Below are 16,413 nucleotides of genomic sequence, written 5' to 3'. Positions count from 1 at the left end.
CCCATTGAGAGAATGTTGAATTTTACGTTTAGCCTATTATTATACTAAATATTTTTCACAGTTTTATGTCATTGAAAAATCTGATAAGTTTTCTTCTTATGTCTACTTTGATGCCATTAATAAGAATATTGAATAGAGCAGAACCCAGGGGCAGAGCCTGTGGCATTCAATCAGTGGTCCCCCAACAGGTTATGACAGAGCCATTCATCAAGCCTCTTGGCTGTAGATGTACAACCAGCTGTGAATCCACTTAATTTTTCTCTCATAGAGCCCACCGTCTTATAGATAATGAAAGACTTCATCAAGTGCTTTATTGGAACCAAAGACACTATATCTGTGACATTCTCCTGGTCTGTGAACCTCATACTAATAACTCTGTCAACAAAAAGAAAGTTAATAAAGTTTGGCAAAAACGGATTTTCAGTGAGGCCAGCAAAGTTTGAAGAGTGGCTGATGACGCAGGGGTTGTTGCCAGGAAAAAGGGGCATGGCTGGCTGCTGAGCTCCTTTTGGGCAGGTTCTAGGGGAGGGCTCAGCCCTTCCAGTTCAGAAACTGGGCTTAATCAAAACACTGAATAAAGTTAGAATTTTATGAAGCTCATTTTATACCAGGCACTGTGCTTAATGCATTGCATGTGTCTCATTTAATCCTAACTATTATACTAAGAGGAGAATACTATTTCTTAGCTCCATCATTTTACACAAGGTAGGTGACACTGAGAGAGGTTAAATAATTGACCAAAAGGCATATATAGTAAATGCCAGTACCAACACTCACACTCAGGTCACCCTGACAGCAAGCCCCACTCTTAATCACTATGCCCTCCTGATCAGGTTCTGTGCCTCGGTGGCATTGATTTAATTTAACTAAGGAGAGATCAGTGTATCAAGATGTCCAGTCTGTTAATACATGATGGGAAGGATTCTCTAACTGACCGAATGCTCCGCTCCCTAATCCTCCATCTTCAACACTTCCTCTTCTCATATCTGGGTACTCAGAACACTGATTCAGTGATTACTGCTTCCTGGTACATGTGGTATTGAAGGAAAGGGAATTTTGAGGGATATTTCATTTAGATCAGTACAAAACCTGATAAAATAGCCCCTTCAGTAATCAGGGAGCTTACTTACGTTAAGATTCAGTCTCTCTCCCCATGATGCTATCAAAGCTAGACATTCTAATTCTTTTTTCCATAGTTTCATTGCTTCAATCTGCCCTCTACCCTTGCTGCTCCACCCTACCCTGGCACACTTTCTTTGTTTAGCTGGATTTCAGTATCACCAATTAAACTATAGTCACGCTGCCAGTCTATTTCATTGACTCTTCATGGACTAGAAAGTCATTCTGACTTCAATCACTTTGTTTGTCCTAGTCTGTTTTGTGTTGCTATAACAGAACATCTGAGACTGGGTGATTTATAAAGAAGAAAAGGTTTATTTAGTTCACGGTTCTGCAGGCTAGGAAGTTCAAGAAGCATGGTGCCCGCACCTGCTTAGCTTCTGGTGAGAATTTCTGGTGCTGTATCACAACATGGCTAAAGGTTAAAGGAGAAGCTGACGTGTGAAGAGGCAAAACCCACAGGATGTCTTGGCTTCTTAACAACCCACTCTTGCAGGAACTAATTCATCCCTGTGAGAACTAATCCAGTCTTGCCAGAGCAAGAACTCATTCACTCCTGAGAGAATGGCACAAATTATTTCAAGAAGGATTCGCCGCCTCATGACCCAGATACCTCCCATTAGGCCCCATCTGCCAACACTGACACATTGGAGATCCAATTTCAAGCTGAGTTTTTCTCAGAGAAAATTCAAATCATAGCACTGTTGATGTGATTAATTTGATGCTTAGAATGCAACCTTATTCTCTGGTTCTTGAGTGCCATCTCATGATCACCACCTGTTACCCATCCAGAGAGAACCCATGTTGGCTCCTAGTGATCACTCCACTCTTTTCAAACATCCATAAGCCATTTGTTGTAAGTATTTAGAAAGCATAAACATTTTTACCAAAGTGTTATGACTTGGAGGATTAAGACCCTCAAAAATGTACGTACAGGCTGGGCTCAGTGGCTCACGCCTGTAATCCTAGCAGTTTGGGAGGCCGAGGCAGGGGGATCACTAGGTCAGGAGATCGAGACCATCCTGGCTAACACAGTGAAACCCCGTCTCTACTGAAAATACAAAAAAATTAGCCGGGCGTGGTGGCGGGCGCCTGTAGTCCCAGCTACTCTGGAGGCTGAGGCAGGAGAATGGCATGAACCCAGGAGGCGGAGTTTGCAGTGAGCCGAGATCATACCACTGCACTCCAGCCTGGGACACTGCAAGACTCCATCTCAAAAAAAAAAAAAAAAAAAAAAAATGTACATACATAGGAAAGTCAGTACTAATTTACTGTATTGTACACTAATAACAAAGAATATGCTACAGAGTCTATTAGCCTATAGTTAAATAGTAGTAGGCTCCTAGAACAAAGCTACCCTGCAGGTCACATTTTCCTTAAGACATCCTGCAGTGTGTATGTTGCTCACTCTTCCATCCAGCTGATAAGTGATACATTCCAAGACAACAGAGGTCTTCCTCTCGAGCAGCCTGGATTACAGCCTTCAGGAATGGCCTTTTTTATACAATACTGCATACTGAATGGATTCTCAATACTGCATACTGAATGGATTCTCCCAGCATTATTTTTTTTTAGACAATTTCATTGCAATTTAATTACAGATCATGAAAATCACCCATTTTAAGTGTACAGTTAGATAAATTTCAGTAAACCTATACATCCTATAAACGAACCTATAAAGCAACCATCAACACAATCCCATTTTAGAACATTTCCATCACCCTAAAAAGTTCCTTTATGCTCATTTCAGTCAATCCCTGCTCCTATTCCTACTCCAGATAACCACTGATATGCTTTCTGTACATAAAGTTTTGTGCTTTCTAGAAACTCATATAAATGGAATCCTACAATATTATATCATCTTGTGTGTGCAACTTCTTTCACTTAGCATAATGTTTTTGAGATCTGTTGATGCTATAGCCTGTATCATATAGCCCATTCCTTTGTATCATTAGGCAGTATTTCATTGCATGAATATACCATATTTTACTTATCCATTCACCAGTTGATTGGACATTTGGATTGTTTCTAATTTTTAGCTATTATGAATAATGTTGCTTAAACATTTATGTACAAATCTTTATGTGGGCATATGTATTCATTTTTAGCTAGGAGTAACTAGCTAGAGTCAACTCGCTGGGTTATATGTTAGAAAACTGGGTCAAAACTTGAGAAACTGACAGTTTCCCCAAAAGTGCCTGTGCCATTTACAATCCTGCTAGCAAGATGAGAGTTCCAGTTCCTCCACATCCTTACCATCCTAGGCAGGGTCATTGTTTTCTAATGTTAGCCATTCTTATGGGTTTAAAGTGATTTCCAGCTCTACTCTGTGATGTGACTCTCCAGGAAATAAGGAAGGGGATAGTGAGGGGGGTGGGGACAATGGGAGAAAAGAGATGATAAGAAATCTCTCTCACTGTTGTTACCCTTTTTTTTTCTTCTTTTTGAACTTGTCCTTGGGACTCAACCTCTTCTTTCCTTATAATACTTCTTTTTAACCTTAACATCCTTTTTGCCGCCATACGTAGCTGAAATATGGTAAACGTCCAATTCTAAAGTGCAGTAGTAGCTGGCTAGGCTAAGTAAAATCTGTGGATGCATTTTTAAAACTTTGGTTTAGCTAGTTTTAGGTAGATTTTTTACCTCCTCCCACATAAAACCCTTTTATCAGAGCTGCTGACAGAAACAGAATTGGCTGGATTGAATTCACTGCCTCTTTCACTATTCTGTCTGCTGATGGAGGGTGTTATATGTCATTAAAGTAGCGAAACATCAAGAAGAGGGGCAGAGCAGCAACAGAGCAGAAAAGACCAATGGAGTAACCAGGCCGTCACTTACCTAGGATTGTCTCTTGAGACTCAATTTGTCTTAGAGCTTCTTTTACAAATATGGGTATATTCACCCATATTTGGGTATATTCATGTATGTTGCATGTTTCTGTTTATTTTATATGGACATATGTTAATGAATTTTGATAACCATAATTTCACTTACAATACTGAGAGCATCAGTCACACAATGTAATTGATCATAAATTTTATGATCTCAAAAATCGAAAGGAAATAAAGTTGGAAAATACCCTCCTTAGCAGTAAATATCCTGCATGGTTAGCAAAATATAGCAAAACAGCAGTCTCTCTACTTCTTAAGATGCAGAGCATTTTTATGTATTCATAGTACTGCAGGGAGATTTGCACTTTTCAGATGCTATTAGCACATCTTCACATCTCCAAGAATAACTTCAGATCTGGGATATTGCACATACTTCCCATTTTCTTTTGTAACAAATTTTTCCTTCAGTAACCCCAATGATTGGGTTATTGAGCAACGTAAACCAAATTTCTCCTATAAAAACTTACCTGGCAGCAAGCTTTACTTAAAAGTAACTTTCAGGGAAATTAGTTGGGAACTGATTTATTGTTTTGTTTTGTGTGTGTTTTTAATCTTCTGAAGCAATGTTGATGTGAAAGTCAGAAAATTAGTACCTTCATCAAGAGGTAATTCAGAGAGCTTCACAAATAAACCTAAGATTCTCATTGATTACAAAAGAAGGCTTTGTACCTCCAGAGCCCTTAAATGTTCAGAGGCAATTATACCATTAAGGTCTCTCTTTTCATGCAAAGATGATCTCACTTCCTCATAATTAGTATTTCCTATTTAATGAGACAGAGTATATTCAGAAAACACACATTCCTCCTTCCTCACTCTTTCTGACTATCCTTTGCTCTCTCTGGAGCTGTTTGACTTGGAACCTCTTTTCCTTTCCATAGGTTAGTACAGTTGTATTTCGGTGGCATCTGTCAAACAGTTATTTGCTGATTATTTAGTAGCAGTTCGTTTGGAAAGTAATAGCAGAAGGAAAAGGGAATTTGGAAACTGTAGTCAGAGGGAATTTTTTTAGATGAAGTGGCAAAGGTAAAGGGAAAGAGTTACAGATGGTGGGGCGTAAGGAAATTTTGCATCACCCATGGCAAGACTGTGTGTAGGAATTAAGGTGCAAAAGCTCAGAAAGAGTAGAAAAGTCTTGAGAGTAGAAAGGGAAGGAAATAAGACGTAGGTATTATTTTCCTTCCCTCTTTTTCTTTTAGAGACATCTCCCCTGCTTCATTTATTGTCCACCTTGACAGGGGTTTGAGTTGAGATCTTAGAGATCACCTTTGAGTTGTACTCATGGGCTAGATGCATTGAAGAACCCTGAGATACAGTAACACCATATCTGACTTTCCAGCGCCTATAGTCTAGTTGATCAGGTAAGACACATACACAAATAAAGAGAGCTAGCTGTACTCACCAGGATGTATCACGTGTCAACAGCACAGGGCAGCCCACAGATACTAAAGAAATTCAGAGAAAGAAAGGTCGATGTAATGAAAATCCAGGCAGAGACATTCTGGAATATGCACAAGTGTGTATATGTGGCACAAAGAAATAACAGGAGAGAAGGTTGGAGAAGTGGAAGGCATGATTCTGGATCTAAAATCTACCCAGAGATATCCATAATGGCACATTTAAATATCAAAGATAATATCCAAATATTGTTGATAGGGTAAGAAAGTTTTAAGTTTCTGTGATACTTAAAACAAAAATGATACCTTAGTACCTTAGTTCTGTGTTTTATAATTCCAGATAAGCTTCCTAGTCATTCTCATTCAATCCACAGAAACCCCTTTTAGACTGGGAAGACTGTGTAGATGTATATATTCAGACAGATGGATGGATGATAGATAGAAAGATAGATAGATACATACATGCATGCATGCATGCATAGACACATAGATGCCTACATACGTACACACAAATATATACGCACGTATGTTCACATAGTTTTAATATTTTTTTACCACCTGGATTGAGAGCCCTGGAGGACTCGATATTTTTTCTTCTTTGTGGCTCACAAATTGCATAACATGGTGGTTATATGTGAAAGGAATCCAAGAAATATTTGTTGAATAAGACTGTTATTCTCCCCTTTATATTACAACTCAAAGACATTAAAGATTACTTAGCTAGAAGAAGAGTAAGAGAAGAGCCAAATGTCATGACTTTCTGCTCCTAAGTTCTTTCTGTTCACCATCCCATGCCAGACATGGATTTTTGCAGTCCAAGAAATAAGAGAGAAAAATGTCATGGTCAAAAATTGTATGCAAGTTCAAGTGAAGATTTCTAAGATTGCAGGAATCTGAAATGGAATTATATACAGGCACTTTTGCCTTGATGCTTTCAGGTGGAAAGTGTTTAGAAATTGTTCTCAGGCAGGGAGGAAAACTTTGACAATTATTTGCAATTCTAGTTCTGCAGATGAGAACAAAGCAGATCAACTTCCGCCACAACTTCCATTCTTGGCATTTAGGAACACCAGAACCGCTCAGAACACTTGCAGTTTTTTTAGAAGAGGCTACTCTGAAGCCAGGTGAGCTATATAGACTTGCATAGGAGCTGTTCTCTTTAGTTGGCAAGTATCTAGAAAGGAAAGGGGAAATAATCTACCCCCTAAAATGGGAGTGAGTTCCAAACGCAGGATGAACTCCCTCCCTCAATAAAAATCTTGGAATAAAAAGGATGCAGTCTCCTGGTGGTAAGAACTAGAATCGCTTGTGTGCCCAGCATCGCTGCATGTGTGCTCTCTGAAGAATTCCAGCTATATGTGCTATTTCACATCTGTTAGCTAACTCTGAACTCCAAAAACATAACAAATGCAAACTATGACACTGAGGAACATTATGTTGGCTTGTGATTTTCCCAGGAGGAATTGGTCCAGCCGGTGATAAATGGATTGAGATTTCATGCAGAACATGGAGACAGACTGTTGCTACATGACTTTTCTGCATGACTTGTATGATTCTTGCAGTCTTCTTTAGTGTTTTCCATGCTGTGTCTATGTAAACATGGCAGTGAGAATGGAAATTGTAGGATGATAGAATTATTTATGCATGTGGAATGTTTGCTATCCAGAAAGAAGCATAAACCAAAATTTTCAACGGTAGGGGAAATGTTTAATGAATTATGACATACTTCTCTGAAACAATAATGTGATAATATAGAGTTAGTTAAAATGTCTACTGAGAGTTGTGTATGTAGAAAAGTTCTCTAGCTTTAAAGAACTGAAAAAAAAAGGCGAAAACGGTATTTACGATATGACCACCACAAAACATAATCGTGGGAGAAAAAAATGAAAGGAAATATATCTATTTAGACATAGTTTGTGGATTACTTGTTCTCTTACTTGTTTTTCTGTATTTTATAAAGTATCTAAAATGGGAAAGCAGTATAGCTATTATAATCAAAATGTTATTTAATTTTGTTAAAGTAGATAAAGAAAAATGCTTCATTTACATCATGTTTAAATTAAACATGTAAAATTTAATGTGATATAAATGTAAACATGTTTAATTTTATATCACATTAAATTTTAAAAGAAAAAAAGAAGTTTAAGTACATTGACTTTCAGCTTTGCTATGACATATATTCTGAAGTAAGCTATTCCGTATGAGGGTCATATCATGATACCGTCCGGCCGAATTCCCACAGCCAAACCCAGAAACATAAACAGCAGTGACGTGATATCATAGGATTGTCATCCAGCATGGTTATTCTTCTGTTGCTGGGATTCCCAGTGGGGTTTCTGGAATTATCCTGTTTAAGTGATACTGGAGAAAATTCCTGGAGGTGGCTACTGCTGTGATGAACGGATGCCCACCTGTGGCTGACTCCTGTTGTTTCAACAATATTCCTTGCCTTTGACCCATATTCCTCTTAACAATAGTTGTAATAAAAACCATTAAGAACACATGGAATAACTTTTATTTCTTTTTCTTTTTTTTTTTTTTTTTTTTTTTTTCTGAGACAGAGTCTTGCTCCATCGCCCAGGCTGGAGCGCAGTGGTGCAATCTCAGCTCACTGCAACCTCCACCTCCTGGGTTCAAGTGATTCTCCTGCCTCAGCCTCCCGAATAGCTGGGACTACAGACATGTAACACCATGCCCAGCTAATTTTTTTTCCTATTTTTAATAGAGATGGGGGGGTTTCACTGTGTTAGCCAGGATGGTCTCGATCTCCTGACCTTGTGATCCAGCCATCTCAGCCTCCCAAAGTGCTGGGATTACAGGCATGAGCCGCCGCGCCTGGCCAACTTTTATTTCTTATCTATTGGAACTCAGCAGTTGGAGCCACATTCTTACGCTCATGTGTATAATAATTTTGTCTTAGTTAATAGTGTGATAACATAGTTATTTGTGCCTGATCTCTCCAATATTGTAAGCTCTGTTCATGGACTTTCCCCTTTGAATCCTCCAAATAATTGGTAGCAGAAATTCAATATTGTTTTTTGAGTTGAACTGAATTGCTTCAATATCTTAGAATAACTAAATATCCAATATATTACCATTATTTTGTCTTTTACTCCCATTATGTTCTTTGTCTGAACAGTTAACTTTAACCCAAGCAGTAATGAAAACACAGAATTCTTCTCTACTGCAGTAACCATTACTCTGGTTTTTTTGAAAACTAAAGTTTTCACACTGGTTATCACCCATGATGCCTGGGGTTGTAGGATTCCACTACCTCAGGAACCCCATCTGCTTGCAAAGACAGTCTGCTATTAAGCTCTTCTCACTCAAGGCAAACCCAAAAGCCTTCAGACTTGACTTTTCCATAATGACCATCTTTCTTTGGAATATTCTCTGTTATTGTTTTGCCAATTAGATTTGTTATTGTCAACTTGGACATTTTGAAGCCAACTGTCCCCCTGTCTACCACTCCACAGTGAGCCAGCTCAGATCGAATCTCGGATGATGAGGGTTTCCTGTCCTTGGTCTATATATGTATTTCACAGGGAATACTGTGAGTTACCTGCCCTTGTAGCCTGTAGCTTTAACAATGCTATAAGCCTTATGAAAAAGTGAATTATTTTAATGTTTTCAGATGCTCAAAGCCCTACGTAAATGCTTTAAACATGATAACTCAAAGTAAGAAGCAACGTCTTAAGCCTCATGATGACATAACCAATAGTTTAACTAAAGGTCAAAAGGTGTAGAGGTTAACAGCAAGAAGAAGAGCAAGGAGAGTGGTGAAGGGCAGGTTAAGAATCAGGTGCACATCCTAGCCATGTGCCTCTTAGCGGTGTGACCTTGGAGAAGTTCCTTAGCATTTCATAATCTCAAATTTTGCATCTCTAAAATGAGAATGGTTTTATTGTATGCTATTGTAAGGATTACAAGAGATATTTATATACATGTATAACCACTTGGTACAGTTTCTACACAAGTAGAACATAGAACTAGAGTATAGAAAATGTTCAAGAAATGGAAGTTACCATCAGTATCTTCAGTGATGGGAGCTCATTTCTAATAAAAAGGAGAGTTATCCAGGTGATCTTGATAGTACTAACCATCCTGTGTTGATTTGTTTCCTATCTATGTATCCATCCATCCATTCATCAATCCACCCTCATCTGGGTAGCTCTATGGAGGAGGCAACAATGAAGATTCAGTGCAGAGGAGTGCCTCAGCTTACCTCCTATTGAAGATTAAGCAATGTGGATGGGAGAAGAGCATATTCTTTTAAATTGGGTCTGGCCTCAGACTAATAGCTAGAAATCAGCCACGTTCCTAGTAGGATAAGTTACTTCATTGAGAGCTTTCCCAAAGCCACATCTCTTCATCCAAAGCTCCAGTGTATTTCTTTAACATGATTGACTTTATGACAATGACCAAGTCCTTGTTCTTCTGGGCCAGGATTCCTGTGCACCCTCAGAACCCATTCACTGGAATGAGCACACTGTGAAAGTTGCGACTTCTATGTGTCAGGCACTATGCTGATTATTCTCACAATTTACTCTTCATCTTTCCAACAACATTTGAAATTGTCATTAACTTCTTCACTTTATATGTGAGAAAACCTGAGATCAGAGGAGTCAGGTAACCTGCCCAAAATTAAGTTGTGGGAGAGTAAACCAAAAGCAATAGTGGAGATTACATCAGCTCAGTTGTACCACAGTTATATGTTATTTAATGTCAGTTTTGTAAATAATAATAATTAAATGAATGTCTTTATTATAAAGACATTTTTAGCAGGACTCAGGGAAGGGGCAAGGTAGTACCATCAGCATGAGGTCCGGCTATCTGCTGGGAGAAAGATTTTGTGGGAGGAATTTATATCCAATAGAAGCTTTTGGCAAAGTAATTGAGATTGAGAATAAAAGAGAATTAGAAAATATACTGTGTTTAGACTTGCAAAATACCTTTGGAAAGGTTATCGTGTTTTTTCTGAGATGGAGCAATTATTTGATCTCGATGCTTTAAAAAAGAAACAATACAAGAATGTAAGGGCATTTCTATGGATTGTGTAAACAATGCTGCCTGCAAGTAATCAGCAGTAGGGCCACACTTAGTTAGCATATTTATAAATCATCTGAAAGGAATACATGCTGAAATTTCCAGATTTGCAAAAACCACTAAGCTCTTCCAGGTAGTGAAATGCCAAACTGGTTAATATAAATGCAGAAAGCTAACACAGGGCTGTGTGAGTGGGCAGAAGGATGCCAGATGGGCTTCTGCCTGGACAACTGTAAGATAAGGAATTTAGGGAAAAATAATTCAAATCATCCCTCCTAGATTAAAGGGCTTTGAACTACTAGCTATAACAAAATTAAGGGATTTTGTAGTCAGTCTATACTTTTGTCCCTAGTTATTCCTACTGCAGCTAAAAGGCTAGCTAGAAATCACATGTGCTTAGGAAGGACATTTTAAAGGGGTATTGAAAGCAGAAAACAGTATCCTGCATACATGTAAAGCCACAGTTCACTTACACCTGCAATATTGTGAGCCATTTTTTCAGCAAACCTTAAGCAGCTATAATAGGGTAGGAGAAAGTCCAGAGGATGTCAACTGAAATGATTTATGGAAAAGAGGAGCTGCTTTATGAAAACAAACTTAAAAAGATTAGGATTCGTCAGCCAGGGGAGATGAAGGTTTTATAAAATCATAGGGATGTGGTGCATGGGGACATTCACCTTGGCTAACATTTACCCTCCTCATCATCAACAGGCACGGGTCAGAGGGTGGCCATCGAAGGAATAGGGCATAGTGTGAGTTTAAAATATACATCAGTTTAGGCCGAAAGGCCCATAAGTTAACCAACAAATAGACAAATAAAAAGTCAAGGTAGATGAAATACTACACAGACATAAAAAAACTAAATCATGTCCTTTGCAGCAGCATGGATGCAGCTGAAGGCCATTACCCTTAAGTTAATTAATGCAGAGACAGAAAACTAAATATTGCGGCCGGGCGCGGTGGCTCAAGCCTGTAATCCCAGCACTTTGGGAGGCCGAGACGGGCGGATCACGAGGTCAGGAGATCGAGACCATCCTGGCTAACACAATGAAACCCCGTCTCTACTAAAAATACAAAAAAATTAGCCGGGCGAGGTGGCGGGCGCCTGTAGTCCCAGCTACTCGGGAGGCTGAGGCAGGAGAATGGCGTAAACCCGGGAGGCGGAGCTTGCAGTGAGCCGAGATAGCGCCACTGCACTCCAGCCTGGGCGACAGAGCGAGACTCCGTCTCAAAAAAAAAAAAAAAAAAAAACTAAATATTGCATGTTCGCACTTATAAGTGGGAGCTAAACATTGAGTACTCATGGGCATAAAGATGGCAACAGTGGACACTGGGGATGACAAAGGGGGGAGGGAGGAAGGGGACAAGGACTGAAAAACTACCTACTTGGGTATTATGCATACTACCTCGTGACGGGATCATTCATACCCCAGACCTCAGCATCACACAGTGTGCCCATGTAACAAACCTGCACATATACCACCTACATCTAAAATAAAAGTTGAAATTTTAAAAAAATTCAAGGTAGCATGGGATGCCTGCCAAAGAAATGCTCTCCCTACCTTCTATCTTAAAACTTGAAAAGAGAAGAAAAAAGTTTACACATGTGGTAACGACTTTGGAAACTACTTACCCAACAAGATTATTCTATCTTGGGACTACACATGGGTAGGGAAGAGGTAAACACATTTTTATGAATGGATTAAATATACAATATATTTTTAAGAAGTTGGTAATATTTTGAGAAATGCCCAAATTTTGTGATGTATACTTTGCAGTAAAACATGCTTTGGAATCAGGCAAATCTGATTCAAATCCCAGAGCCACCACATGCTGGCTTTTGGGTAGGTGACTTAACCACTCCGAACCACAGTTTCTTCATCTGTCAAGTGAGAACTCCTTCCAGATAGAGAAGTTGGGAAGATTGAAAGGGATGTGCCCCTGGTAAAGCACCAGGAATGGGGCTGAGGACTGAGGTGCTGCAATTCTCAGTTCCCTTTGAGAGCTCTTCTACCATGTGCCCTTTGCAACAAGGTCAGATTCAAAATACCATCCTGGGGAGGCTCTGAGTCTACCCCAATAGTCCTTCATTCTAACCGTATCCTGATGCAAGATGACTCTAATTTTGCAGCTCTCTATTACCATTCATTCTTTCATATTCATTAATCCCTTATTTTTTTTTTTAGTCATCCTTTTATGCTTTGAGGAAATAATAGTGATCAACATATGCCAGTGCCCTGCTCTCAGAAAGCTTGCCTGGAGAGGGTGGAACAAAACACAAACACTAAGCCTGTAAAGAAAGTGCTTTCAGAGCATGATAAAATGAGGATCATCATGGAGAGCGTGTCAGGGGTTGAGGACGTGGCTCCTTCAATAAGGAGATGGGAGAAGACCTTTCTGAGGAGACAGCACCAGAACAGTGTCCAGAACCATGAGAATTCCCTGGTTATTTGAAAATCTCAGTGGGGAGAGGGAGCGTTCCAGGCAGCTGATTGATTGAGCAGGGGTAGAGGCCCCAGGGTGAGAATTAATGTGGAGCTTCCAATACCTAGAGGAGGCTGGCGTGACTGCATATCCTGGATGGAGGGAAAGAGACAGAGGGCAGCCTGTCCCCATTATCCCGAAGCCAAGTCCGGACTCAGATTTTATCCTGTGAGTTTTCAGCTGCTTATGAGAAGAGCTGGCTTCTCTTCTGGCAAGGTCTTGAGGCTGCTGCATTGGGAATAAGACTCTCAGGCAGCATGAGTAGAAGGAGAACCGTCCTCCCTTCTCTTTCTGCCCCTACTACTTAGCCACTCCAGGCTTCCCAGATGCTACTGCAATCTTTCTTGACTTCAACAGTCACACTGAAGTCACACCACAGCTCATGGTGCAGGGGTAACTGCACAAATCTCTTTTCACCCCACATGTTTTAGGACATAGAAAAATTATTTGTTCTCCAATGAAATATTTAACCCAAATATATGTTGTTTCAGGTTTTAAAAATCAATTTGATTGGCCACAGGAAACGTATTTTGGCATCTCTGGGAGACAGGCTGCACGACGATCCCCCACAGAAGCCCCCTCGGTCCATCACCCTCAGGGTAAGTGCCAAGCACATTCATTTGGTTCTCTGCCCTTAAGAATTACTTGTTTGAGACCAGCCTGGCCAACATGGTGAGATCCTGCCTCTACTAAAAACAGAAAAAATTAGCCAGGTGTGGTTGTGCCCGACTGTATTCCCAGCTACTCCGGAGGCTGAGGCATGAAAATCGCTTGAACTCGGAAGGCGGAGTGTTGCAGTGAGCAGAGATTGCACCACTGCACTCCAGCCTGGGCAACAGAGTAAGGAAATAAAAGAATTATTTTGTGCAGTTTTATAGGTTTTATAAACATGCACTTTATACAACTGAAGCAGTAGATCAGCAAGTGCAGGCTCTTTTCTTTGTAGCTTACCGTATCTGTGTAAAATCAATCTCCCTACAACAAGATTTGTTTTTCTAGATTAGTTAAATATATATTTTTGAGATTTAGATATCCATCTATAATGGAATTCAGCCTGACAAATCACCACCTTTAAAGAACCACTCCCTCACCTCCCATCCCACACCCCATTACACCAGGAGAGCGGAAATGAGTTTTCTGTCAGACTCCTCAAACCCACAGAAAGAAAATCGATCAAGGACCACAGTTAAGTAAAGAGCAATTTAAAATTAACCTTAGGGTCTTCTGTTTTTTCAAGAAGTAAAATTTGTCCAACTTTACCCACTTCAAAAATTCAGAATAGAGAATCTAAAACCTTACTTAATAAATGGTATTTCTTTTCTTCAACTACACTTTAGAATTATGAGGTAGGAGCCCAGCGTAGTGGCTCATGCCTGTAATCCCAGCACTTTGGGAGGCCAAAGCAGGCAGATCACGAGGTCAGGAGATCGAGACCATCCTAGCTAACACAGTGAAACCCGACTCTACTAAAAATACAAAAAATTAACCGGGCATGGTGGCACGCACCTGTAATCCCAGCTACTCGGGAGGCTGAAGCAGGAGAATCGCTTGAACCCAGGAGGCAGAGGTTGCAGTGAGCCAAGATCATGCCATTGCACTCCAGCCTGGGCAATAGAGCGAAATTCCATCTCAAAAAAAAAATAAATAAAGAATTATGAGGTAGGAAACTAGAGAGAACCTGTAGAAGGGAGAGAGAAATAAAGGGGAAGTGAAGGAAGGGAGGGAGGAAAGGGCAGAGAGAAAATGAGAGAGATGATTTCCAGGCAAAATGGCAGTGGCAAGAAGTGGCTGGCAGTCACCAGTGTTCATGCGTCCTATAAGAACTTTTCTAAAATTCGTCAAAAAGCTGAGATCTCCCTGAAAGCTGTGGGGTGCCCGCTGTGCTCTCTTTCTTTTGTCCTGCACTTGCTTGTTTCTGATTTCCTTTCTGAAGGGATGAATACAAGCATGCACCCAGACGTAACCGTCGTGATGAAATGCAGTGGCCTGCCTCTTATGAATACACTTCAGCAAACAACATAGCCACTGCCAGGATAACAGAGGGTGGGGCAGGAGAGGAGCTGTTAGGATTTGGAGTCTGATTCAGCTTTGGAGGAGAAGAAAATGCGCAAGGATTTCAGGGGATGCAAGAGAATTAGCTCCAGGAGGACGAGCTTAGCCTCCTGAGAGAGACTGGAGTGGGATGGGTAGGGACTACATGAATACTGGTTGAATTAATTACTGGGGGCATTAGTGTACACTGGGATATTTGGAGGTTACTTGAGAGTTTTGGGAGTCATAAAAGTACAAATAGAAATTTCACCCATTAGAAAGAGGAGCGTCAAATAAATTAGAAAAAAAAAAGTGATTTTTGTTTTGCCTTCATTTTGCTACATGGAAGGAGAGAAAGATATAAGCACCATCAGTGTAGTCATCCTAAAATAACTCTTTAGAGAAGTAATTTCCTGCTACTTACCCTGCTCTTTTTCCTTCCCCTTCTGAACCTCTCATTCTGGCTCTCTGGAAGAGATTTAGGGGAACAAAAAAAGATCAAAGACAGAGATTTCCGAGAAAAAGTGTAGGACCTAAATCTATCACAGAAGGTCCAGAATATCTGCAGGAGAAGGGATCTGAAGAAACACCATGATCCCAATCCTGTTTTACTTGCAAACAGTAGAGCTGAGCTGTCTATGCCCCCTATCTTCCTCCTGACCTGTTTCCCTCGGATGGAGTTGTCTTTGCCTTGGAAAAACATCCTCTGTCGTAGCATGCACTGCTCTGCAGTCTGTGCGTGTGACATGCTGTGTTGCCATACTGTGTCCTCTTCCCAACCCTGTTGTCAGACCATTCTTTGATGAAGGATCAAGACCCATTGGGTCCCATTTTAGCTTTCTCATCATGGCATCTACCATGGTGAGGACGCTCTGCCCACGCGAGGGCCCAGTTCCTTTCCTGTAAACACAAACAGTAGTGTCAGAGGTGCCCAACATAGATGTGCCTCCCTTCTGAGACCATCCATGGTGCTGCTTTAGGAAAACAGAACCTGACTCTTGATATTTCAGACCTTTGACCTGAAATACTTAGGGGAAAAACGTATTGACTAGATTGTGCCATTAATAAAATGGTGGAATGTCATTCATTCCTTGGCTGTTGCTTCAAAAGCGACTCCCCACCCCCACAGTTTGTCTTGTCAGTATTTCACAATTTTGAAACCAAAGGTTAGCCACGGAACATGGTATTTATTTCATGATATATTTCCATTCAGGAACCCAGTGGTAATCACACTCCTCCTCAGTTGTCTCCATCACTTAGCCAAAGCACTTACACCACTGGTGGCTCCCTAGACGTTCCTCACATTATCATGCAGGGCGATGCAAGGAGGAGAAGAAATGAAAACTACTTTGATGATATTCCCCGATCAAAACTGGAGAGGCAGATGGCTCAGGTAAGGTGTTATAAGCCTTTGTGATATCTTTTTCAACCATATCAGGTAATGCCTT

The 16,413-nt window shown here is 40.4% G+C and overlaps 1 protein-coding gene across 18 annotated transcripts in view; it reads left to right on the top strand.

The window, feature by feature from the left end:
* Positions 1-16,413, top strand: part of ANKS1B (ankyrin repeat and sterile alpha motif domain containing 1B) — a 1,288,070-nt gene that overhangs the window by 1,174,926 nt on the left and 96,731 nt on the right. For 13 of the 18 annotated variants that reach the window (XM_005571954.5, XM_015430681.4, XM_045364492.3 and 10 more), the window contains 2 exon segments: positions 13,426-13,533; positions 16,179-16,358. In XM_005571954.5, the coding sequence (XP_005572011.1) occupies positions 13,426-13,533; positions 16,179-16,358 (288 nt within the window). 18 annotated transcript variants of the gene reach the window in all.

The sequence above is a fragment of the Macaca fascicularis genome, chromosome 11, assembly GCF_037993035.2.
Source record: "Macaca fascicularis isolate 582-1 chromosome 11, T2T-MFA8v1.1".
NCBI lineage: Eukaryota > Metazoa > Chordata > Mammalia > Primates > Cercopithecidae > Macaca > Macaca fascicularis.
The sequence above is the reverse complement of the archived record's forward strand: the minus strand, read 5'-3'. Positions and strand labels throughout refer to the sequence as shown.